Source organism: Anser brachyrhynchus (assembly GCF_964034855.1).
Source record: "Anser brachyrhynchus genome assembly, chromosome: 3".
Lineage (NCBI taxonomy): Eukaryota > Metazoa > Chordata > Aves > Anseriformes > Anatidae > Anser > Anser brachyrhynchus.
This window is the reverse complement of record NC_137696.1, coordinates 37,556,146-37,580,685: the sequence shown is the minus strand read 5'-3', so window position 1 is coordinate 37,580,685 and position 24,540 is coordinate 37,556,146. Positions and strand designations below refer to the sequence as shown.

General features: G+C 61.9%; 2 protein-coding genes across 11 annotated transcripts in view; both read left to right on the top strand.

Annotated features, from left to right (window-relative positions):
• TMEM63B (transmembrane protein 63B) overlaps positions 1 to 8,154 on the top strand; it is a 36,505-nt gene extending 28,351 nt beyond the window's left edge. For 5 of the 7 annotated variants that reach the window (XM_080586178.1, XM_080586174.1, XM_080586179.1 and 2 more), the window contains 12 exons: positions 80 to 213; positions 363 to 500; positions 736 to 889; positions 1,207 to 1,313; positions 2,573 to 2,659; positions 3,967 to 4,032; positions 4,166 to 4,328; positions 4,455 to 4,560; positions 4,671 to 4,838; positions 4,958 to 5,073; positions 5,385 to 5,465; positions 5,911 to 8,154. In XM_080586178.1, the coding sequence (XP_080442304.1) occupies positions 80 to 213; positions 363 to 500; positions 736 to 889; positions 1,207 to 1,313; positions 2,573 to 2,659; positions 3,967 to 4,032; positions 4,166 to 4,328; positions 4,455 to 4,560; positions 4,671 to 4,838; positions 4,958 to 5,073; positions 5,385 to 5,465; positions 5,911 to 6,078 (1,488 nt within the window). In that variant the 3' untranslated portion in view covers positions 6,079 to 8,154. The remainder of the gene's footprint in view (positions 1 to 79; positions 214 to 362; positions 501 to 735; positions 890 to 1,206; positions 1,314 to 2,572; positions 2,660 to 3,966; positions 4,033 to 4,165; positions 4,329 to 4,454; positions 4,561 to 4,670; positions 4,839 to 4,957; positions 5,074 to 5,384; positions 5,466 to 5,910) is intronic. The other 2 variants (XM_080586180.1, XM_080586177.1) reach the window with 1 other exon arrangement.
• A 494-nt stretch (positions 8,155 to 8,648) lies between these two features.
• CAPN11 (calpain 11) lies at positions 8,649 to 20,772 on the top strand. 4 transcript variants are annotated; one of them, XM_080586183.1, is made up of 22 exons: positions 9,058 to 9,230; positions 10,389 to 10,671; positions 11,209 to 11,278; positions 12,684 to 12,802; positions 12,911 to 13,044; positions 13,150 to 13,318; positions 14,099 to 14,182; positions 14,269 to 14,354; positions 14,560 to 14,634; positions 15,383 to 15,543; positions 15,622 to 15,791; positions 15,935 to 15,946; positions 16,246 to 16,457; positions 16,605 to 16,644; positions 16,885 to 16,950; positions 17,361 to 17,418; positions 17,526 to 17,590; positions 18,293 to 18,361; positions 18,459 to 18,537; positions 18,947 to 19,063; positions 19,162 to 19,220; positions 19,448 to 20,772. In XM_080586183.1, exons 2-22 carry the CDS (start codon positions 10,426 to 10,428, stop codon positions 19,472 to 19,474), a joined length of 2,118 nt encoding a protein of 705 aa, XP_080442309.1. In that variant the 5' UTR covers positions 9,058 to 9,230; positions 10,389 to 10,425; the 3' UTR covers positions 19,475 to 20,772. The 4 variants fall into 4 exon arrangements, with proteins under 4 accessions (XP_080442308.1, XP_080442307.1, XP_080442310.1 ...); XM_080586182.1 differs by lacking the exons at positions 9,058 to 9,230; positions 15,935 to 15,946 and adding an exon at positions 8,649 to 8,908 and having other exon boundaries at positions 15,622 to 15,806; XM_080586181.1 differs by lacking the exon at positions 15,935 to 15,946 and having other exon boundaries at positions 9,025 to 9,230; positions 15,622 to 15,806.
• The last annotated feature ends 3,768 nt before the right edge of the window (positions 20,773 to 24,540 follow it).

Sequence of the window (24,540 nt, the reverse complement as noted above, 5' to 3'; positions counted from 1 at the left end):
CATGAGCATTGGGTCCCTGTACTGCCCACGCTGGCTTGCATCCTCAGGTCTCTGCTCTAACATCTGTCCCTCTGCCCAGGTGGAGGCAATCGAGTACTACACTAAGCTGGAGGAGAAACTCAAAGATGACTACAAGCGGGAGAAGGAGAAGGTGAACGAGAAGCCTCTAGGGATGGCCTTCGTCACCTTCCACAATGAGACCATCACAGCCATGTGAGTCTTGCAAGGGGTCTGCCCTTTCCAGGAAGGTGATGTCTCACAGCTCTCCCTTTAAATCAGAGATCCCAGTCCTAGGGCATTCACCTCGACTTGTCCCTGCTAGCCCTATGTGTCACCATCTCCACTGTTCTCTTCTTCTCCAGAATCCTCAAAGACTTCAACGCTTGCAAGTGCCAGGGCTGTGCGTGCCGCGGGGAGCCCAAGGCCTCTTCCTGCAGTGAGTCCCTTCACGTTTCCAACTGGACTGTCAGCTATGCCCCTGACCCACAGAACATCTACTGGTGAGCGGCTGTGGGGTTCTTCAGGTCCCCAGTGATGGGAAAGGGGTGCACCCTCACACTCACAGCTGAAGGAGTTGTTCTTGCCCAGCTGAGCCAGAGTTGTGCCCTGACTCAGAAGGGGAAAGCTTGGGTTCGTGCCCCAGGCCCTGTTGATGCAGGCTGGGCTGTGTCGTGAACGTGTGTGAGGCTTGGTGTGGCTGCTTCTGATGCCCTCTTCCCCCCTCACCCCACGCAGGGAACACCTCTCCATCCGGGGCTTCATCTGGTGGATCCGCTGCCTGGTGATCAATGTGGTCCTCTTCATCCTCCTCTTCTTCCTCACCACCCCTGCAATTATCATCACCACGATGGACAAGTTCAACGTCACCAAGCCTGTGGAGTACCTCAACGTAAGGCCTTCAGAGAAGGGCGCAGGATGGGTAGCACTGAACCCACCACCCTGAGGCACAAAAGCCCCTGCAGGGGAAGGGGCAGTGGGAGAGGTTGTCAGCATGCCTCAGGTCCCTTCAGCCTGAGAGCAAGAGAGATGTCCCCAGGAAGGGGCTAGCACCCTGCCGTGTGCTCCCAGCATCCAGGAAGGGGTGCTAAGCCTGGCCAGGGTGCAGTGGCAGCTGGGGACTCTGCATCAGCAAAGGCAGCTCCTGTGACGGGCACGAGAGCTGCCACATTGCGTGTAATGCGTGGTCTCTTCTCTTCCTCACTGCAGAACCCCATCATCACTCAGTTCTTCCCCACGCTGCTGCTGTGGTGCTTCTCTGCCCTGCTGCCCACCATTGTGTATTACTCTGCCTTCTTCGAAGCGCACTGGACCAGGTAAGAACAGCCAGTGCCTGTTCCCGGCCGTACCAGTCTGCTGCCTGGCATCTTGACGCTTCCCACTGAGGGAAGGCTGCTGACTGGTTCCCCTTGCTTGGGTTCCTGTCGTCCACCCCCAGCGTGGTGTCATGTGGCACCTCTTGGTCACCTTGGGGTCTGCTGCTCTTCTGCCAGCCGTTAGCTGGGCGTTGCACAGTATGGGGTAGTTAAAGCAGAGCTCGACGTACATCTGCAAGAGGAGGAAGGCTGGGAGGAGTTGGGGCCAAAAGCTATGAGAAATGCGGGTAGTAAGGGAAGTCTTGGCTAAGGTGAGCGTGCAGGTGTGCTGTGCCTGTACCTGTGTGTAGGACACAGCTTTTCCAAGGGAAAATTGCCTTAGTTGCCATGGTTTCTGGCGGTGGGGAATTTGAAGTATTTGAAGTGCACGGTACTAGCAAACACGCTATTTGTGAGGCACGTGTCCTGCAGGATGTGTGGAGCTTTTTTGCTCTGCGTGGTAAACGCTGGTGAGGAGGATGTCACCAGCTCTGAGGACTGCAGAGATGCTTGCAGTCTCCTCTGAAGAGTGAAAAGATGATATAAAGTCTGGGAGAGCCCATGAGGAAAGGGGGGAGAACCAGGACTCAAGAACAGAGCCTCGAGGGAAAGGGGCGTATTCATGTACCGGTAGAGGCAAGGCTGGGATTTGGGTTAGACACTGGGAAGTGCCTGACGATGAGAAGGGTGGCAGTGCCTAGAGCAGGCTGCTTGGGGTGGATATGGAATATACGAGGGAAGCCTGTCCCAGCAGTTTTGGCAGTCTGTTGGGAATGGGAGAGCAGAGTCCCTCCTGGAACAGAGCACCTTTACAGATCCCTCTTGGTGAAACCATTTGTGGTATTTTTAACGTGCATTTATGTACAAGACAATTTATGTACAAGACACAGTGCCCCAGCTGCGGGGTGGGACGCTGGGCTCCTCGGCAGCTCTGCCCTTCTCCAGCCTTCTGGGCCTCACCATGTGTGAGAACATAAGCTCCTTTCACCTGGTGTCTCTGGCAGCTGCAGATTACTGAAGCTGCTTATTCCCAAAAAAGCATTCACCTGCCTTCAGCTTTCTGTTCGCTGTTCTTCCCAGCCCTCTGCAACAGCCCCCTGCCTCTGTGGCCAGGCAGGGCACACTCTGGGCTCCCCACCTCTGCTGCACGGGGGCATGTCTCTGCTCAACCCCCTGTGCTGCTGGAGTGACAATGTTAACGGCCTTCTCTCCGCCCTCAGGTCGGGAGAGAACAGGACCACCATGCACAAGTGTTACACCTTCCTCATCTTCATGGTCTTGCTGCTGCCCTCGCTGGGCCTGAGCAGGTAGGTGTGGAGGGAAGGGCAAGCAAGCGCAGAGACCTGGAGCGTGGTTGAGATGCACCTCTGGTGGTCCTCCTGCAACGCCTCCTTGCCCTGCTGCACAAATGTCCTGGCCACCCTTCCCTGGGTGTTCCTAGAAAAGCAACAAAACCTGAGGTGGTTGATGGATGCTCATAAAAAAATCTGCTTGAGGCCTGCTGGTGAAGGAGACACTTCCCACCTCTGTGTTTTACATGTGCACAATTTTACACAAAACTAGCAACTTCCCCCACTTCAGCCAGAACTGAGTACCTCGTACTGCTCGGCTGGGTGGTCTTCCTATTATTTGTAGGCTACAGAAATGTGAATCCTGCTGGATGCAAGCCCCAAATCCTCCTGCAGGGCGTATAGAAATGTCCTGTGACAGCGGGGCTTCAGCTGCCAGGAGTCAGCATGGGCTCTCAGCACTGACTAGGGGCAAAGCAGAGCAGCTGTGTGACAGAGAAGAGAGGAAAACTGGGAGGTGGAAGCACGATGGGGGGGATCTACTGTGACAGGGAGCTCTTTATGCGTTGTGGGGTGGGGGAATCTACATTCCATAAATTCAGGGTACAGCCCCTCGGTGGCTAAATCGGGCGGTTTCTGAGAATAGAAATAGGTTTCTGCCCTCCGACAGAGACACAGAAAAATTGCCTTTCATTCCAGTGGGTGCCTACAGCAAAGTTTCCCAGTCAGGTTTAAAATGTCTTGCTGCTTTTAACCTTGTGACCTAGGCAGGTAAATGTTCTCATAGGATTTGCATTTTGGCCGTATACCAGTAAACAGGTCACACTTCTTTCTGAGGACAAAATCAGTCCCGCTGCTGCATGTGGATCTCTGTACTCCACTGAAATCATTTGCCGTAGAGGTGCCAGAGGATTGTACAGTTTTATGTCAAAAAATACAGAATGGGGGGGAAATGAGATTGGTTTATCTTATTTCTGTGAGGTTACCGTGTACCTGAGTGGTTTCTCCTGTGGTCAGTAACCCATGGTTGTTTCACCCAAACAACCTCTCCCAGGAGCAGAGAGGAAAATACTGATGGGATCAGGGCAAACTGAGAAAAACACGCCTGAGAATGGGAAGTCTTACATCCCTTTTTGTGTCCCGTAACTGGTTTTCCCAGTGTCTGATTTACATAATTGCCAATGACATATCCTAAGAGGGAACAATAAGGCCTGTGGTCAGAGCTTTGGGTCCTTTTAGAGCAGCTTCCATACATTTGCATGTCTATGTCTGTATACCGCTGCTTCTGACTGTTTCTCTTTTCTTCCCACCCCCTTCCCCCACAGCTTGGATGTGTTTTTCCGCTGGCTGTTTGACAAAAAATTCCTTGCTGAAGCCACAGTGCGATTTGAGTAAGTGGAGCAGGGAAGAAAGCCCCTTCTTTGCAATGGGGGAGGTTCTTGGCGGCATCCAAAGGTGGCACCCAGGACCTGGTCCCCCACGTGGCGGGGGAGCATCTCCTGCAGCCTGCTCTTCGCTCCCCAGGTGCGTGTTCCTGCCTGACAACGGGGCCTTCTTCGTCAACTACGTCATCGCCTCCGCCTTCATCGGGAACGCCATGGACCTGCTGCGCATCCCCGGCCTGCTGATGTACATGATTCGCCTCTGCCTGGCCCGCTCGGCCGCCGAGCGGAGGAACGTCAAGCGAGTAAGTGGTGGGGCTGGGGGCGGTTTGGGGCCTCCCCTGAAGGTGCCGTGCTGGGGGCCGTGCGCCCCGGGGCTCGCCGAGCGCTGGGTGTCGCACCCACAGACGGGTCTCTGCTCTCTCCGGCAGCACCAGGCCTACGAGTTCCAGTTTGGGGCTGCTTACGCCTGGATGATGTGCGTCTTCACTGTGGTCATGACCTATAGTATCACCTGCCCCATCATCGTCCCCTTTGGTAAGCGACACCCCTCTGCCTCCCCGCGTTGGGGGTGAAATATTTCCTTTTGCCCCAAGGCACTGGGAAAGAGGTTGATTCCCTCCTGACATCTCTCGCGTCTCTCTCAGGGCTCATGTACATGCTGCTCAAGCACCTGGTGGACCGGTACAACCTGTATTACGCCTACCTGCCTGCCAAGCTGGACAAGAAGATCCATTCAGGGGCTGTGAACCAAGTGGTGGCAGCCCCCATCCTCTGCCTCTTCTGGCTCCTCTTCTTCTCCACCGTGCGCACAGGTGAGTGCTGGGCTGGGAGGCGTCCAGCTGAGCAGCTTCCCTGGCCAGGCCGGGCTGCAGGTGGCCTCCCCTTGCCCGTCGGGCTCTGACAACCTAACGTTGGCTTTTATTTGCCTCAGGGTTCCTGGCTCCCACTTCCATGTTCACCTTTGTGGTCCTCGTGATCACCATTGTGATCTGCCTGTGTCACGTCTGCTTCGGGCACTTCAAATACCTCAGCGCTCACAATTACAAGGTGAGCTGGGGTGCTGGGCAGGGGTTCGAGGGTGTGTGTGTGGGGGGGGGGGTCCTTCCCTTGGGACTGCAGCTGAGCAGTGAAATGGACTTGGGGGGAGAGGGGGATGCCCAGCCTGTTCCCTGGTAGGGCATCTCTTCACCAGCTTCATGGCAAAGGTTCCCAAGGAAGCTTCCTGGAGCTGGATGCTGTCTTTGCCGTGTGTACACTGCTCCTGTACCTGTGCAGAGGTCAAGGGCAGCCTTGCTGGAGTGTGGCTTCTACAAATGTGTCTCCTCAGCTTTCTCTTAATCTCGCCTTTTCCTCTCCAGATTGAACACACAGAGGTGGACACCATAGAAAGCAGGCAGAACGGGAGACCTGCCACTAATCTGCCGGCTCCCAAATCCACTGTGAGTTCCTGTCCCTACCTCCGTGCCCTGGCGCACTCCTCACCTGGGTTTAGGAAAGGGGGAGGCAACATCCACAGACTTTCCCTCCTTGCTTCTCGCCTTTCTGAGGCAGCACCCAGAATCTCCCAACAAGAGTGGGAGGCAGGTGTTGGGCCCTGTGCCCCTCACCTGAGCTGGGTGATGAGTTGTAACACCCCGTGCACACATACACATCCCTTTCCTTCTGCTGCCTGGGTGCTGTGTGCGCATTTTTCTGCCTCTCTCTTGGCTGGGGCAGTGAATCCAATGACTCGGTCTCCTTCTTCATCATCTTCGGGCTCCTTAATGCTCAACCTCCCGCTTGCACTTTGCTTCACCCTTTTGTGCTCTGCTGCCCGAGCCCCAGGGGCTGCAGGAAGCAGCTGCCCGGGCTCACGCGTGTTTCTGCTGTCCCCCCTTGCCCCAGCAGAAGTACATCGCCCAAGTGCTGCAGGACTCCTCCCCGGAGGGTGAAGCGACCGAGTCGGAGGAGCAGGGGTCGCAGGACGAGGAGCTCATCACCGCCGACGGCATGAACGACACGGATTTCCAGTCTTGTGAGGACAGCCTGATAGAGAATGAGATCCGCCAGTAGGGACTGCGGAGGGAGGGCAGGAGGGAGGGAGGGGATGGAGGCCCTGGAGCGGGGCAGGCTGCGCCCACCGAGACGGGGAGAGAGAAACCGAAGGGAGCGCAGAGATGGGGAGGGGGCCAGCCGCAGCCCTCGCCCACCCCTGGGGCCACCACCTTCAGCGAGGGCAGGGGCCCTGCCCCTGGCTCTCCGCTTCCCTGCCTCCACCTCCGCGCCGCTCTGCGGGCTTGCTCTTCACTAGCTACCTTCGTTAACACGTACCCGGACCGCAGACCCCCAGGGGCTGGGGAGGAAGGGACCATGACCCTGCCAGCACCCCAGGAGAGAAAGGAGGCTGGGTGCTTTGGGGAGGGGTCTGGGGACAAGGGGCACCTCCGGGGCCTCGTTGGCTGCCCCTTCTGTCCCCCGTCCTCCTGGTGAGAAACATAAACACTAATAATTTATTAGATTTGCAGGAAGGTGACAAACAAAGCTTTAACTGATGTATTGGAAGCCCCCAGTAAGACGATGGGGTGTCTTTGTTCCACCTGCACGTGCAGTGCTGCCTTCCCTCCTCCCCGTGCCCGCGTGTCCCCATGGGGTGACATGCTAGGTGCTGGGGAGGGGGTGATGGAGAAGTCCCCGTGTGCAGCGGGCAGGCGACAGCCTCACCCTGCCATGGGACTGCTGTCACCCTGGGGGAGCAGCACGGGGGCAACCCCTTGCAGGGTGAGGGGTGCCCAGGGTGGTTCTCGCAGGCAGGAGGAGGCGCGGGCAGCCTCTCCCCTAAATCGTGCCCCCTGCTCCCCGAGGGCACAGGTGGGGGACTGCAGCATCATTTTAAGTGGCATTTTTTGCACATTTTCCTCCCCTTTCAAGCAAAAACCAACCTGACTTCTGTGTCAGACTGTGGATCCCTTTTCTGCTCTGTGTCTGCACAGCAGGGTCAGGCACGGGAGGGCTGTTTTGGGGGTCTCCTGGGTGCTATGGAGAGGGGAGAAAAGGGCCTAGGCTACAGCTCTTTGGCCCTATGCAGCAATGGGCTGATCACCTGCCTGGGGCTGTTCCTTGCCTGCTTTTGCCCTTGTCCCCTCTCTGGTGATAGCTGTGTCCCGGGGCCACAGAGGGGACAGGAAGGATGGGAGAGGGGCCCTGGGTGGCTGCGGAGGTGGGCGCAGGCAGGAGAGGTGGACTGGAGCCCCTGGCACCCGGCAGGGAGGTTTGACCCTGTGTTGGAGGTTCTTGCGAGGAGGTTTCTGGTCAGCACCCGTTGCCCTCAATTGCTTTCCCCTCCTCCCCTTGTGTAAAATGTAAAGGAAAATAATAAATCTCCCTGCTACTGAGCTATATTTATTTCCCTCAACCCCCTGCCACCATCCTGTTTGGTGCTCATCGCTGACGCTGCCCCTTCCCTCTGCCCAGCGGCTGCGGGGCCTGCTCCTGCTCTGGCTCGCTGGAGCTGTGCCCTGCAGGCCCTCCCGGGGCCGGGAGGAAGGGGATAGTGGTTTACCTTTTCAATCACCAACTCTGGCCCTGGAGCTCAAAGCACTTTACGGACCCGAACAAGAGAAGCGTCAGCCCTCCCCAGCCCTGCTGTTGGGGACAGGCCCTCACCACCGCTGGCTTTTCTCCCCTTGCCCCCTGTTAGATGAGAGGAGCCTGAGACACGGGGCTGCTCCAGGGAGGGTATAGCTGACTTCCCTGTACACCTCTCTATAGGAACCCCAGGCCCAGAGGAAAGGGGGCGTGGAGGAGATGAAATGTGGGTCTTGGAGGTGTGGAGAGGGCAGGTCGGGGCTGGAGTACATGCCGGTGCGGAGAGGCACGGTGTTTGCCACCCCTCCCTTCCAGGGGTGGGCACGCAAGGTGAGAGCTCCTGGCCGCGTCCCAGGCTGGGGCGAGGAGGGTATTGATCCCGTGTCCGTGTCTGTGCACCCGCCTGCTGCCCGGGGTGCTCCGGTCTCTGTGCCTGCAGCCCCGGGCTGCTCTTGGGGCGCTGCCCGCGGAGACCTGTGTTGGGATTGGCACTGTCTGTGTAGAGATGTGTATAATACCCTGTATATATTTGTGTACAAAAGAAAAAAAAAATGAAAAAAAGGAGCTATTGTTCGTGCGGTCTTTCTTTGTGCAGGGGCTGGGAGCTGGGAGGGGAGGCTGCCGCAGGGCTCAGAGCATGCGTGCTGCTTGGGACCGGGGGCTTGCGGGCTCCCCCTGCGTCTGCAAGCGCTGCCCAGCCGGGCCTCTGGGCTCTCACGGTGCGTCCTTCCCAGCCTGGCAGGCTCCCTGTCCCTCTGTCCTGCTGCTAAATGTGTGTGCAGGGGGGGCCGGCCTCATCCCCAGAGCTGCGTGCCTTGGGGTTGGGGTGGGCACAGCGCACGTCAGCCCAACCCCGCCACCCCAGCAGCAGGGTGCGCGCTGCTCACGAGGTCCCCGTTCGTGACCCCGTCTCCCAGCTTGGTTCAGGCGGACGGGGGAGCTGAGGGCTGCCGGGCAGCCCTGTGGAGCTGGGTGTGCTCCCAGCCTGGGTGTTTCCCCAGCAGCTGGTGCCCTGGTGCCCTGGCCCCCGGCCAGGCGCGCCGGTTGCGTTGGGTAGGGCGCAGCAAGGTGTGGGTTAGCTCAACCCGCGCCCCCGGCTCTCTTCCCACCCGGGGACAAAAAAAACTGGCTTCCCGCAGCCCAAGGACGGGGAAGGGGCAACTCCTGGGCGCGGACGGGGGCAGCGCTGCGAGGCAAAGCTCGGGGAAGGCGGCCCGCAAAGCGCGCCGGTGCCTGAGGGCGCCGCTCCCCAGCGGGGGGAAGGATTGCGGGAGCCAGCGAGGAAAGCCGCTTAGAAGGGCCGCCGAGGGCTGACAAGGCAGGGCCGGGACGAGCAGGGGGTCGGGGGGTGCTGTGCCGCCGGGCCGGGCTGAGCCGAGCCGGGCCGGGCCAGGCGGGGGCACCGCCCGCATAGCGCAGCGCTGAGTCACGGGGGGGGGGGGACGGACACGCGTGGGGTGGGCGAGCGGGGAGCCCGGCCCCGGGGCTGCGCCCTTAACGCCGCCGCCCACCGCCACACATCCCGCCCGCCCAGAGCCCTCCTTCCGCCGGGACGAGCCGCGCTGGGCCGTGCCGTGCCGAGCCGGGCAGGGCCGGGCAGGGCCGGGCAGGGCGGTGGCAGCTTCCGTGCGGGGCGAGCGGTGAGTCCCTGCGTCCCCCCCCCTTGTCCCCGCTGGGCTGGCGGGGGGGCTGCTCCGCGGCCGGGCCGAGCCGTGCTGAGCCGAGCCGAGCCGTGCCCCTCCCCGCTGCGGCAGCCCCGCGTCCTCCGGGGGGGTGGCGGCGGGGTTTGGGGTCTGCGGGATTTAGGGGGGGGGGGGAGGTCTCCGGGCCGGTGCCGCCCGGCGCCGTCTCTCCGCGTGCCCGGCGTTGTGCCCCGCGGGGGCCGCAGCGTCCCGCTGCTGGTGGCGGTGCCGGCAGCCCCGCAAAGCCGCCCCCCCCCCCCGTTGTGGTCGGGCACTGCGTGGCGTGGAAGGCCGGCCTGTGCTGGGCTCCTCTCCAGACCGCTGCCTGCCTTTCCCTGCCCGTGGCGGGGCCGGCAGCATCTCGGCATCACCGCGGGGAAGCCCCCCGCCACCACGTCCCACCGCCCCACGACGCGCGCGACCCCGTCCCGCCCGTGGGTCCGCAGCCTTCCTCCCCGCTCTGCGCTTGCGTGACCCCGGCCTGCCACCAGACGCGGCCTCCCCGGGGTATTTTCGGTAACAGGGCTAAGAATAACCTGCGCCGTGCCCGCGTCCCCCTGGGAGGCTCAGCCCGGTGCACGGAGGGGCCGAGGCGGACGGTGCCGGTGCTGCCAGGCCCCGCAGCCTGCGCCCTGTCCCGCTGCACCCCGCTGTGCCTGCCGGCAGGCCGCTGCTCGGCGAGCGGGACTTGAGTCACCCTGCGCGGTGGGGAAGGGCCATCCCGCCTCTTCCTTCCCTCTCGGCCCGGCGTGGAGCCTCTGGGCTCCCCGAGGCGCTCCTCCCTTCCCCGTCCCGTTGACTCAGTGCTCAGGCTTTCCAGGCAGAGGAACAGCCCGGCGGGCGAGGAGGAGCCAGCGAGCAGGGATGGGGAAGGTCCTGCGAGTCCAGAAAGCTGTGCCGGGAGACAGATGCAAGCGTCTTAGCCCCGGGGAGAGGCTTAAATCGCTGGGCAGGAGGCCACGGCCCACTTCTGAGCAGCCAGGCACCGCTGTCTGCACCGGGGATGGGGCTTGGGGAGGTCCCGCCGAAGCCAGGTCCTGCTGGGGATGCTTCTTGTGCTGGCAGTCAGACAGGCCCATGCCCTGCCACGGCCTCACGGTGCTTGTTTCTCCTCAGGGAGCGGAGGCGGAGGTAGCGCTGCCGGTGCCCAGCCATGATGCCCTTCGGGGGGATCGCTGCCCGGCTGGAGCGGGACCGCCTGAGAGCCGAGGGGGTCGGCCAGCACCACAACGCCATCAAGTACCTCAACCAGGACTATGAGGCCCTCAAACAGGAGTGCATCGAGAGCGGAACCCTCTTCAGGGACCCCCAGTTCCCGGCCGGCCCCTCCGCCCTCGGGTTCAAGGAGCTGGGGCCGCACTCCAGCAAGACGCGGGGGGTGGAGTGGAAGCGCCCCTCGGTAAGCTTTGGGCTCGCTTCTCCTCACGCTGGGCTCGTATCCCTCGCCTGCAATGTCCGCATTAACGCGGTTTGCCAAGCTGCAGCCTGGCTCTGGTCTGCTCCTCGCTGTGCTTGAGTCCCCAGGTGCTTCACAGCCCCTTCCCCAAGGAAATAGAGCAGTGCCCAGGAGAGCATCGTGTCTGGCAAGCCCTTCAGCCTCTAGGCAGCAGGCCTGGGCTTGAAGATGGGTGGGCTGTGCCACTGCTTCTGGATGTCATAGCATGATTCTGTCACCCTCAGCGACTGGGACTTTTGGGGTTGCCAGGGGAATGCCCAGCAGTCTGTCTAGCCGTTTCCTGCTGAAGGGGATCTTGCCTTTTTTTGCTGTGGTGGCCTTGGGGTGGCAGTCGAGCAGCGTTCCCTGGCAGAGGGCAGGTGGGCACGTCGCTACGGGGCAATACACCCTTCCTCCTGGGTCAGAGCTGCGGTGGGTACAGCCTCACAGAAGCACACGTCCTGCTGAGGTCCGCCATCTGATTCTCTCCTCCTCCTGCAGGAATTAGTGGGTGACCCTCAGTTCATCGTTGGCGGTGCAACCCGGACGGATATCTGCCAGGGGGCTCTGGGTGAGTGCTGGAGATCTGTCCCCGGGTCTTGGACCAAAGAGCAGTGCGTTTTCGTGCGCAGCCATCCCTGTACTCCTTCCCCATGGAGTGCAGTGGAAGCTGTAAGGTGGGGGGGCGCTTCATGGCTCCCGCTGGCTCTAGGTTAAAGCCTTACAGAAATGGGTTGATGCACGCACAGCCTGAGCGTGCCAAGATGAGGGGAGGTACTGGGTGGATCTGTGCCCTGTGTGTGCTGCCAACAAGGCCAGGGGCTGCTCCAAAGAGTTCTCTGCCTTGGTAAATGGTGAGGGATGGTAGCTGGGAGTAATAAAGTGAGGTGAGGATGTGCTGCTCGTGACAGAGTGCTTGCAAAGCAACACGGTGTGACAGAAGGAAATTGAAAGCAGAGCTATGTGGGAGAAGTGGTGATATGTCCTTTCCCCAGGGGTGTCGCCCAAGCCAAGGTGCTGAGGCAAGGAGAGTAGGGCAAACGGGCTGGTAACTGCAATTCAGGGACCATCAAAACCAGATCTGGCTGCCTTCAGCAGTGTTTTCCTGATCTCGACCAAGCTGAGCATTGTGCACCTTAGCACAGCACACTGGTTTCAGGACTGACCACATTTAATGCAGCCAGCAATTTGGACAAACCTCAGGTGGTAACTGGAGCGTGTAACAGCCCAGAGCACTGCGGTGTTTCTCAATTGGTCACTAGGAGGGCAGAGTTTGAAATGCCATTTTGTCTAAACACAGCCCCGTACAGGTTATCCAGGCTCAAGGCTAATGTATGACAGGCTTTAGAGGCGAAAGAGGAAGGGGAACCAAGGGAAAGAATTTAAAAAGGAGTGCTGGCCTAGAGCAGCACTTGTGGTTAAGAGCACTTGGAAGGAGAAGTGCGGTGTTATTTCTTGCAACTTGAAGCCAGGGCACCAGTGTTAAAACGTCTCACTTGGTGACTGAAAACAGGGGAAAACTTTTCTTTAAATGCAAAGCATAGCTGCACTGCAGAACTCACTGTCCTGCGATGTGGAGGGCATCCAGGAGGGTCTAGACAAATGACTGCAGGAGGGGCAGTTGATGCTGGCTATGTGATGGTGCGGACACAGGCCAGGGAGGTTTGTTTGGTCAGGGAGGGTTGTTCCCTCTCTGCCTTGAGCTAATGCTGCTTTCCAAGCACCTGCTGTTACTCTGTGTGGGCTAGGAGTGAGGTTCATTGCCAAAGCTGGACGTGTGGCAGGGGAACAGGCTGGTGGTGGAGACACCTGAGAGATTCGAGACCCACACAGCCAGCTGGGCGGCCAGGGCTGGTGCAGGGCACCAAGATGTGTGGGTGCAGCCCAGCTGAGGCAGGCTGAACGAGCCATCTCCATCTCCACCCCCTGGCTAAGGATGCAGCAGGAGCTCACGCCGTTTTCCTCTCCTTGCCCAGGTGACTGCTGGCTTCTGGCTGCCATCGGCTCCCTCACGCTCAACGAGGAGCTCCTGCACCGCGTGGTGCCCCACGGGCAGAGCTTCCAGGAGGACTACGCCGGCATCTTCCACTTCCAGGTGGGCTGGGAGCTCCTGGCCCCGCGCGGTGGGCTGGGGGCAGGATGGGCTATCTGGGGGCGTGCTCAGGGCGCACCTCTGTCCTGCTCACCCCTGTCTTCTCCCCAGATCTGGCAGTTCGGCGAGTGGGTGGACGTGGTGGTGGATGACCAGCTGCCCACCAAGGACGGGGAGCTCCTGTTCGTGCATTCAGCGGAGTGCACCGAGTTCTGGAGTGCTCTGCTGGAGAAGGCCTATGCCAAGTGAGTCCCACCACAGCGGGCACTAGTGCAGCGAGGGATGGGGCAGAGCGGCGGCACGGTGTGTCCTTGTCACCTCACGTGCCCCTCTCGCTGCCCCGTGCTCAGGCTGAACGGCTGCTACGAGGCGCTCTCAGGAGGCAGCACCACTGAGGGCTTCGAGGACTTCACCGGCGGTGTGGCGGAGATGTACGACCTCAAGCGGGCGCCGCGCAACATGGGCCACATCATCCGCAAGGCGCTGGAGAGGGGGTCCCTGCTGGGCTGCTCCATCGACGTAAGTGCTTTTGCTGGGACGCTGGGTGGGAGGTGACTTCTTTCTCCTCCTAGCAGAGCACCGATCCCACCCAGAGCCAGTGTGACGGCCCGTGGGCACGGAGGCTACACCCTGGTGCCTGGGAATGGTCTCACTTTAACGGAGTGGGAAACATCCATCTCGGGCCAGGCTGCTGAGCAAGGGTCTGCCTAGAGCTCTGGCCGTGTCCTGGGTCAACATCTGCAAATCACCTGGAACGGGCTCTTCCGTCTGCTCCCTCTCAGCCACAAACAACACAGCGCATCATCCCCGTCACCACTGACAGCCGTACCCCTTGGGTTTGCAATTCAAAGTGGGAACAAACGCAGCCCCACCAGGGTCAGCTGCTGCCAGCGCTGAACGTGTGGCTGGGGTGTACTTGTGCTAAAGAGACTGCTGCACCCAGCAGTAGCTGTGCACCACCGTGATCCGTTGTGTAACCTGTCCTGAGATTTGGAACCCACAAGGACAATCTCTGCTCCTAGTGACAGTACTGTGTTCTGGGAAGCATGAAACCTTTTCTTACACTTTCTGGAGTTTGGGTGGTTTCGTGATGGGTCTTCAGGGTCCTCTGGCAGAGAAACTGGCTTTAAATTGTCCTCGGTCAACAGCTTTTGAGTACAGGGAGCTCCTTCCCTTGGCTGGAGCATTATAAAGCAAGGGTCATTCTCCATGCAGTCTCCCGGACTCCCCTCAAAAAGGGCAGAGATAGAACTGCATGAATTTAATCGTATTCACTCGAGCTTTGCACGTTCTTTTCAGATCACAAGCGCCTTTGATATGGAAGCGGTGACCTTCAAGAAGCTGGTGAAGGGCCATGCCTATTCCGTCACAGCCTTCAGAGATGTGAGTTGGCTGCATGAGACCTTAATAGCCCTAAAATGCCATGGCCGGTGGCCTGGGTTTAACTTCCTGCGTCTGATGGCTGGCAGGTGAACTACCGGGGTCAGCAGGAACAGCTCATCCGCATCAGGAACCCCTGGGGTCAGGTGGAGTGGACGGGAGCCTGGAGCGACGGGTGAGTTCAGCCGGGACTTCAGCTGAGCTGCTGGCAGGCAGCACACAGAAACAACTGGGACGTGTCTCGCATGACACTGCTGCGGGGAAGTTCACAGCGTGAGGGAGGGGTTCGGTTGAGGGCCAGCTCCAGAGCGCATAGCACTGGGATTGTCTCAGTTCACCTTGAGGAGTCCTTGTCTGATGGTCTTTTCTGATTATTCCAGCTCCCCCGAGTGGAACAACATCGACCCCAGCGACAGGGAAGAGCTTCAGCTGAAGATGGAGGATGGAGAGTTCTGGTGAGTGCCAGCGCAAAGGGCTGCTCTTCTTCAGCATCCAGCTCGGGAACGAGCAGAGGAGCCCAGGAGAGATCCGAGTGTTTCTCCTAAAGCGCATGACCTGCCTCTATCATCTGTGTTTCCGCTACCAGAAAGCCTGTAACATTTTCTTATCTGATCTAGTTAATGATTTCCCTTTCTTCAAGGAAATTAAGCACAAATAAATTCCTAAGAAGGACAAACATCCCTTATTGTACAAACCCAGCACTGGGCTTTAAATGAGTTGTGACTGCTCAGCGTAGATGATCTTGGCACCCTGTAATTCTCTAAAAACGCTGGCTGTGACTCTTCTAGTGGCCAAAGAGGGAGCCCGAACACTTGAGAAGGGACTGGAAATGCGGAGTGAGCAGGAAGGAGTTACTTGCTTCTTACCAAACCACGAAAACGAAGGGTTCCCCAGTGAGCAGCAGCTTAGGCAGACGTTGGAAGCCTGATGTGGGACTCTGTGCGGCGGGGTGTTTTGGAGGTCCAAAGAGTGAGGTTCATGGGGTGAAGGACTGCAGGGGTGCCATCCCCGCCAGAGACAGCCTGGCTCATGAGCCCTGTCTCACCACAGGGCACCCAGCGTTCAGCTCACTGCCCTGAGAAGCGGGTTTGGGGTGGTTCCCATCTACTCTTTCCACCTAGTAAAGATAGCCACAGCTGAATCCAGAGCGGTTTGCGTTCCCCATCCGTGTCCTGGCCTCAGCCCCTGCCTGCTTCCCCACAGGATGTCTTTCCGGGACTTCATGAGGGAGTTCTCCAGGCTGGAGATCTGCAACCTCACCCCCGACGCCCTCACCAAGGACGAGCTCAGCAGGTGGCACACGCAGGTGTTCGAGGGCACGTGGCGCCGGGGGAGCACTGCTGGGGGCTGCAGGAATCACCCAGGTAGCTCGCCTTCCCGCGGCTCCGCTCTTGGTGGCATCGCTGAGGCCAGGTATCTCACCCGTGTGTCCTTCCTCGCAGCCACGTTCTGGATCAACCCCCAGTTTAAGATCAAGCTGCTGGAAGAGGATGATGACCCTGGGGACGACGAGGTGGCCTGCAGCTTCTTGGTGGCCCTGATGCAGAAGCACCGGCGGCGGGAGCGGCGGGTGGGGGGCGACATGCACACCATCGGCTTCGCTGTCTACGAGGTAACCCCCACCCCAGTGCTACCTCCATGGGACCGGCTCCCTGGACCTTGGCCAGTCTGTGGGTCAGCGATACCCCATCCTGTTGCCCTAAGAGGGAGGGTGCAGGTACAGGGGTTCTGATTTTCTGTCTTCTCTCCCTGCAGGTTCCCGAGGAGGTACGTCCTAAGCTGCCAGAGCCCCTGGAGGGGAGCGCAGGAGCAGGCAGGAGTGGGTTAACGCAGCATGCGCACGCCCTGGGGATTGGGATTCGCACCAGGCTGGCAGTGCTTGGCATGCTAAAGGGTGCTGGGCAGCTTCACGTAGGGTGGGTGGTCCGTGCCGGGCAGGACACCCAGAGCTCCTCCACGGGGCAGCTGCAGGGCTGTGGGGCAGCAGGATCTGTGCCCCTGTTCCAGCCCCAGACCCTGGTCCCTGTCTGGCAGGGCTGTTGCCCACAAGTGCGTGTGCTCCCCAGGCCCAGGGCAGCCAGAACGTGCACTTGAAGAAGGACTTCTTCCTGCGAAACCAGTCACGGGCGCGCTCCGAGACCTTCATCAACCTGCGGGAGGTGAGCAACCAGATCCGTCTGCCCCCTGGCGAGTACATCGTTGTGCCCTCCACCTTCGAGCCGCACAAGGAGGCCGACTTCGTCCTGCGGGTCTTCACCGAGAAGCAGTCGGACACGGCGTGAGTCCCTGCTGCAAAGCCTTCGGCCACCCCCCACACCCTTGCCTGGCTACGGGACGAGATGGCCCAGGCCAGCCCTGTATCCGTGAGCCGAGGGGCAGACCCCACTGCCCTCCCCTCAGTGCTTTCCCCCCTTTGTGCCCCCAGGGAGCTGGACGAGGAGATCTCTGCAGATCTGGCAGATGAGGTAGGGGCCACCGCTCTCCTTCAGTTGGTGCTGAGGGTTCGGGGCTGGGAGCTGTGGGCAGGGGGTGGCTGTGTGAGTTTGGGATGCCTCTGTGGCAGAGGTGGGCTGGGAGGTTCAAGGTGATGGGGACACGGGAAGGAACAAAGATGAGAGCGGCTTCTCATGCACCTCAAATGTTTGCTGAGCCTCCGAGGCAGGGCAGTGCCTTTATTTGATCGTAACCTCCCTTTCTGGCTTCAGGAGGAAATAACCGAGGATGACATAGAGGATGGCTTCAAGAACATGTTCCAGCAGCTGGCAGGGGAGGTGGGTACAGCTGTGTCATGCCAAGCTTTGGGAAGCCCCCGGCAGGTCCCTGAGGTGGGGAAGGGACAGGACCTCTTGCCGTCAAGACTGCAGAGAGCAGGGGCTTCCTAAAGAAGGGCTCCTCTGGACTCGGGACGTCCCAGGGGCCTCTTGGTGCCACCCACCAGACAAGTGAACGCTGCAGCTCAGCCCAGCTGTCCCCAGGGACGGTGTGATGGGAGCAGATTTTGGGGAAGGGGAGGTCAGCTGTGGCCCAGGCTCTTCCAGGCACGCAGGGAACGTGGTGGCACCCTGCTGTTCTGTGAATAAGGCGCGGATGTGTGGGCAGGAGCGGGGTGGGGAGCAGCCCTCTGCCCCAGAGGGGCAGGGGGAGGCAAGGGGTGCTGCTAACGCTGCTGCTGCTGCTGCAGGACATGGAAATCAGCGTCTTCGAGCTCAGGACTATTCTGAACAGAGTCATCGCTAGACGTGAGTGCTGCCCTCTTTCCCCTCTTCGTTCCCCATTGCCCGGGCCCGTTAAGCAGGCCGTGTTTTGATGCACATATCCCCCCCCCCCCCCCCTTCCTCCTCCTCAGACAAAGACCTGAAGACAGACGGGTTCAGCCTGGACTCCTGCCGCAACATGGTCAACCTGATGGATGTATCCTCTTGGCACTGGGGGCAGGGGACAGCTTTCCTGGCGCGCGGCCTGGCACCTGGGAAACCTCTCCGTGGGAGCTGGGGCTCGGCTGCCTGCTTGTGCCAGGGCTGCGCGGCCGGGGGAAGGGGGAAAGGCTCCTCGTGGCTGCACCGAGGGTGATCCAGGGATGGCTGCGCGCACCCCCTGGTGCCTGAGCACCTGGTGTTTTCCCCCCCCAAAAAAAGTCTCCTCCGATGGTGGAGGATGAGAGGTGTAGAGCAAAAGGAGAGGAGCCACGGGCTGTTCTCCTGCTCCCACAAGGATGTGTGGTTGAGGGGTCAGGCGAGGGCAGAGAAGCGGCTCCAAGCCCTTCTCCAGCCATGCCCTGCAGCATCCCGTTTGCACGCCAGCCTGTTTTTGCTCTGAGCACACCACAGCAGCGTGCTCCCTGCAGACGAAGTACAGCCAAATTTCCTGGTGAGTGGCGCCGCAGCTGGTTTAAGCATCGAGCTTTCCCTTTGGCTCGCAGGCTCTGATCTTGCTTACGCAGCAGGACGGAGAGGGGAAGCTGGAAAAAAAGAGCTGGGCAGGCTGAGCACGGCCTGGCTGAAATGCTTCCTCTCACCTAAAGAGGCCAGGATCCGCTTGCTTTGCTCTGTCTGTGCCTGCTCTGCTGCTCCACCCCTCTGCTGGCCACTTTCTCCTTGACCCTCTGCTCCCCAGAAGGACGGCAGCGCCCGCCTGGGGCTGGTGGAGTTCCAGATCCTCTGGAACAAGATCCGGAGCTGGCTGGTGAGTGGGGCGCAGGGGGAAGCACCCCGCTGGGGTGTGGGGGGGATGGCCGGGGGGAGAGCCTGCCCTTCACGTCCTCTCTGATGGCTTTTTGCAGACGATCTTCCGGCAGCACGACCTGGATAAGTCGGGCACCATGAGCTCCTACGAGATGCGCATGGCGCTGGAGTCAGCTGGTGGGTCTGGGGAGGGTGAGGCTGGGCTGGGTGGAGGGAAGCTGTAGGAGCCCTGGCCCAGGAGAAGCGTGGGACCAGCCTCAATTGTGAGCTTCAAGCCAACTTGTCATGGCGAGATGTGGCCCGTGTCTAAGCTGGGTGTCTCTCCTACCCATCCACGCTGGTTGCTGGCATCCTCAGAGTTAGGGATGCATGCAGGGTTGTCCCAGCCTACGTCCCTGTCTGACCTGACGGGTCCCATCCTGGCAAAAGCGGGGGCCTGAGATGGATCATTGAGCTAAGAGTCATCCGGCAGTGGTCTGTAGCTCCAGGGGGGGAGCGTCCCTCCCTTCCTTGGGCGGGGGGGGGGCTTCCCCAGTTGCATCCTCTTCCGCCCCCGTGGGCGCTGAGCGCTCTCCCCACCTCGCAGGTTTCAAGCTGAACAACAAGCTGCACCAGGTGGTGGTGGCCCGCTACGCAGACGCCGACATGGGCGTGGACTTCGACAACTTCGTCTGCTGCCTGGTCAAGCTGGAGGCCATGTTCAGTGAGTGCCGCCCTGGGTGGGGAGGGCGGGGACGGACGGACGGGGGGACGGACGGACAGGCGGACGGGCTGCTCACCTCGCTCCTGTGCCCCCTGCAGGGTTCTTCCGCAGCATGGACCCCGAGGGCACGGGCACCGCCGTCATGAACTTCGCCGAGGTGAGAGCGCGGCACGGTGCCCTGGGGTGGCAGGGTGTGGAGACAAGGGGCTGACACGAAAGCGAATGGGGCACCTGCGGGGGGTGGTAGAAGGCCTTTTGTCCCCGTGGGTGGGGGAAGAACCCCTAAAAGATCGAGGGCTGGGCAAGGGAGCTGCTTCGGGTCTCATGTGGGCTGCCGGGTCGGTGTGCACCAGCCCCCGCTCACCCCCTCTTTCTCCTTCCCAGTGGCTGCTGCTGACGATGTGCGGCTAGGAGCCAGGACTGACCCGCTGTGCCTAGGACACCCCGGCGGGCCAGGCCCCCTCCAAGTGCCTCCCTTCGGGTCCGGGGACACAGGACAATCTCCCTCCCCTTGCTCCGTCCCCCGCCAAGCCACCAGCCCTGCCTCCCAGTGAGCCTCGCTCCACCCTCGCCCGTGGAGCATTGAGCATGGGGAAGGGCGGGCAGGGGACGCCCTTCTCCTCTTCTGGGCTGGGCTCGTTTTCCACCTCTCCCCTCCTCTCATCCCACCCCAGAAGAGGAGGAGGGCAAGCAGCAGGGGGTGCCCGGAGGTCACCGCACCAAGCTTCGGAGGCGAGCGAGGGAGGGGGAAAAAGCTGGGGCCAGCTGCCCAGGAGGGAGAGGAGCTGTGGGGGAGAGGGGGAGGGCTTGTATCGCCTGCTCTAGTGCTGTCCCATCCCCTCGGGCACGCGTTACCTGTCCCCTTGTGCGTGCCGGGGGGCAGCAGCAGGTGCTGCCTTGCTCGGGCAGGGGCAGCCAGGTCCTGGAACACCAGGGCTGCCCTGCTGGGGCAGTCAGGCCGTGGGGAGGAGGAAGGTCTGCGCTCCCTGAAGCCCTTCCCTCGCGCTCCTCCCCGCTAAGAATGACCAAAGCGTGGAGCCCTGGCTGGTCGGCTTCCTCCAGCCGAGGCTGCTTTCTGCGTGGCCTTCAGCACCTCCCTCCCACCTCCCTGCCCTCCACCCCACTTTGCCCCATCACGTAAGCACTGAATTTCTGGGGGCTCCACCTAGCATGGCACGTGGGGCTCCTCTCCTGCCACGTGGGCACAGCCACGCAGCACAGCCATGCCCCCACCCCAGCCTTTCCCCCAGGGCTGCCCTGGCCTCTCCCCCTGCTGCTGGGGATGGTGGGGTTGGGCTCCTGCCCCCCAGCAGGGCCGGGGAGGGAACACAAGGGGTGGTGGTGGTGGTGGTGGTTCGGGGCATTTCTCCAGCACACAGCTGTTGGTTTTCCCCCTTCTTCTCCCTCGTCCTCGCACCCTCCCCTCCCCTCTTTCCCTGGGCTCCTCCACCGAGCACACAGATCACCTAGGTGGCTCCGGTGCCAATATATTTGCACTCCTCCGTCCTCGTCTTCTCCTGTGTGGGAAGGGGGTGGCTCCAGCATGGCGGTGGGCGAGGGCCCATCCGAGGCAGGCAGGCCAGTCGGCCGCCCCCCGACCCGGCGGCCCCGGAGCACGAGCTTGCAGCAATAACCACTACTGCCACCCGGCAGCTCCGCTTCCTCGCCCCGCTGACCCTGCCCCGGGTAATAAAACGAGCTCCGTTGGATGCGCGGCTCGGCCTCCTCCTTGCTGACTGCAGGAGCCCCCCAGTGAGGGGCAGCTCTGGGGGCGCCTGTGGTGGGTGCCGGGGCTTGGGGCGGGTGGGGAGAGAGGGGGCACAGCTCGGCCCTGGGTAGGGACGGGGGGAGGCTGGCGGTGGCTTCTGCTTCCTTTGGGGCCGTGCAGGCTGCAGCTGGGGACAAAAGTGCGTGCGCGGCATGGGCATCGCAGCCCTGGGGGTGCTCGGAGTCTGGAACAGGAGCGTCCCCATCCCCGTGCCCCTCGTCCAGGCTCCCTGCTCCTCGTCCCCACGCCTGGGTGGGGCGGGCAGGGCAAAGCACAGATCGCTGTCGTCGCTGTCCCGGCCGCGGGCCCCATCGCGCACACTGGCCCCATTGTGGGGCAGGCTGCTGCCCGGCTTTGGGGCGACAGCTGTCCCCGTACGGCGGCACCGGGAGCCCTTCCCCTCCCTCCCCGTAGGCACCAGCTGCCAGATCCTCTCCCTCCCCAGCCCGGGCAGCTGGCAGCCCGGCATTTGTGGGGAGGGGGGCAGCAGGTGGGGGCCCAGCTGCCAGCTAATGCCACAACGTGGCTCGGCTCGTCCCCCCCACACACAAAGCACCCCTTCCTGGGTGCTCACCCGCCCGGGGGTCCCCCTCCAGCTGCTCGTGTCTGTCCCCCCCCAGCCTAACACAGGACCGTGGCCGTCCCCACCTGTCCCCAGCAGCTGCCCCAGGCTCTGGCCCCGTCTCCCCCTCGCGTCCTGCAGCCGCAGGAATGTCATTCCCGTGGGCACAAGGGGCCTTTGTGCCAGCAGAGGGCTGGAGGGGGGGACAAGGCCCCCTTCCCATCCTCCTGCACCCACAGCTGGGTGCTGGTGCGGGGAGCAGCTCCCCCTCCAAGGCAGCTCCCCGGTGAGCCCGAGGGACGCCCTGGGTCCGGCCACCCGGCGAGGGGAGCGGGGACCCCGTGGGCACGCTGCCCCTGGGGAGGGCCGGGGGGTCCCGGGGGCTGAGTGCCGCCCGGCAGCTGCTGGGTTCGGCCTTTTTCAGCAGCTGCCGGCAGCACGGGGAATGCTTTTGGGGCCTGGCCACGGTGCGTTAAACAAACTATTTATAGCGCTCGCCTGCACCGGCACCCAGCGCCTGCATTCCTCCCGCATGGGGCTGGGGCTCGCTTGTCACCCGTGCTCCCCGACACCCTCCCGGCCAGCACAGCTGCCACCAAGGCCAGCAGGAGAGGGATTTTATGAATCCCTGGGGCTCCGGGGCTGTCCCTGTAGCTGGCAACATGGGTAGGCGAGGAGGGGGTGCGGCCGTCTCCCCCCAGCAGGGGCCACGGGATGTGTCCCTGCATGGTCCCTCCCTGGTGGTTACGTGGGGAGACCTGGGTGCGCAATTGGTATTCTGAAGAGAAATGGGCAGCCTGAGGGGAAACGGCCTGGTAGGTAGCAGGCAACAAAGGAGCCGTCGAGGTGGTGAAGGACTTTCAGCTCCTCGGTGGAGAGGGATGAAGGGCAGGAGGGAAAAGGAGAGAGCAAGAGAACAGCGTGCAGGAGCACTGACAGGTTACAGCAGGGCTCTGCGTGTCCTGAAGGACCTGGTCCAAGCCATAGATAGGGACACAGGACTTCAGTGCCCCTTTTCTTGTTATTGGGGTTAAGAAAGCAGACACTGGTGGGATTTCGTTCTCTTTGCAGACCGCGGTCCCTCTGCAGCTCTGTGCCTGCCCCACCAGAGGAGCAGGGACCGACCGTTCCCCTGGGCCGTGCTCTTGCCCAGATGTGAAACAAGGCTCAAGGCCCTGACCTCCCAGCTGGGGAAAAGGGCTTGGCAACCCTCCGTGTTGCTGGCACAACAAACCGGCCTCTTGACGAGCCCCAGCAGCTTGGCAAACAAGCCCTGCCCCACTTTCAGCTGGGTGTCGCAAGTACCTGGCTCCGGCAGGGGAGCAGCCGCCTCTGCTGCTACCTGCATTCGTGCCCCGGGAAGAGGCAGGTTTCTGCAATCCCTCTGTTCCAGAGGGTTTTTCCAATCCCCACCCTCTGCGCCAGGTAAGGTCCCCAGGAAGGTGCAGCATCACCTCCGTGCTTGGCCGCTGCCTCCCTTTCTCCTGGGACCGAGCCCCAGGGATCGCCCCTGTGGGCACCGCCAATGGGAGGCTCCCCGTCCCCACCGGCTCGATGTCTCGGGCTTTCCCCAGGGATGGGTAAAGCTCCCCAGGGAGTAAGATCTCTGCTCTCTCCCCTCACCACGTACCTGCTGGGGAGATCAAGGCACGGAGAGAGGAAAGGGCTCAGCTGGGGTCAGCCACGTAACAGCAGCCCCAGGAGCCTCACCACCAGGCCACGCGCTGCGCCCTCCGCTTCCCCGGTGAAAAACGGGGACGGGCTCCCTCCCGGGGACACACAAACCCCGTTGCAGCTGCAGCAAAGCTTCAGGTCCCGTGTCCTTCACCAGGGCTCCTCTTGCTGCTGGCACAGGAGCCCTCCGACCGCAGCGGAGGCCGGGGGAGGCCGGTCCCGGGGGCTGACGTCAGCCCCGGTCCATGCGGCTCCCGGGCCCGGAGCTGCTTCTGATTCAGGCACGTGGCATCTCTGCGCTGAGGCACGGCCAGCCCTCTTCCCTCATCCGTCCCCGGCTCCCCAGGAGGAATCTGCGGGGCTGGGAAAGGTTACCCAGCCTGCGTCGCCCTGATGGGGCTCTCTGGGCACAGGCTGGGACGTGGGGACAGCGGTAGCGTTCAGGCCCTCGCGTCTCCCCCTTCTCCTAAATTCTGCTTGACCGGGAGCCAAGAGCAGGGGCTTGCAGGCTGGGCTTTTGAAAGGAACAACAAGGGGAGGAAATGAAGCCAGACAGCCACCGGGAACAAAACAAGGGTTAGACACAGGCGGGAAGCGGAAGGGCACGGACCTGCGGCACGCACCTTCCTGCCTGCGCCCTCATCCCACCGAGCGTGCCTCCCCCAGCCCGCTGGCCTGTCCGGCACCACCAGCAAGCCTCTCTTCCCCGGGGAGCGCCCCGCGTGCCCCAAACGCCCGTCTGCTTGGTGCTCGGTGCCTCGTGGCATCCCCTGCCCGGGCGCTCCTGTCCCTTGGGGAGCGGGGTGGCAGCTGGCGGAGGATGACAGAGGCGTATTTTGGGGCCGGCTGCCAGCTCGGGTGTGAAACAGGACCCTGCCCCACAGCCCACGTTGCTGCGGTGGGCAGATGTTGTCCCTCCCTCCCCGCCACCGCCACCCCGACAGATGGGGTCGGGGCAGTATCGCTTACAGGGAGGAGGGGGCATTTAAATGGGCGGCCGGCTGCGGGGGCTTTTTGGGTGTCTTTTTTTTTTTATATATACCGTCGTTATCCCCCGCAGCGAAGGCATCCCTGCCATTCGGGCCGGCGGCGGGTCCGCGCGGGGGGCGCTGAGCGGGACGGGCTCCTCTTGGAAAAGAGGCAGAGCGGGGGCACGAGGGCGGAAAGCTCCCCAGGACGGTGAAGAGCATCGGGGAGCCGAGGTGACCCCGCTCCGAGGTGACCCCGCTCCGAGGTGACCCCGCTCCGAGCTGCCCCGGAGCGCAGCATCTCCCCGGGGCGGCGGCTCCCGGTGCCGGTGCCGGTGCCGAGGGCTCCCCGTGCCGCAGGGGGGGGGCAGCATGCCCGCCCCACCGCTCGCCGCCCCGCTGCTGCGCGCCCTGCTCGGCCGCCTGCTGCTGCTGGCCCGCAAGCGCCTCCTGCCGCCTCTCCGCCGCCTGGGCCGCCGGCTGCGCTCCGGGGAGAGCCGCCAGG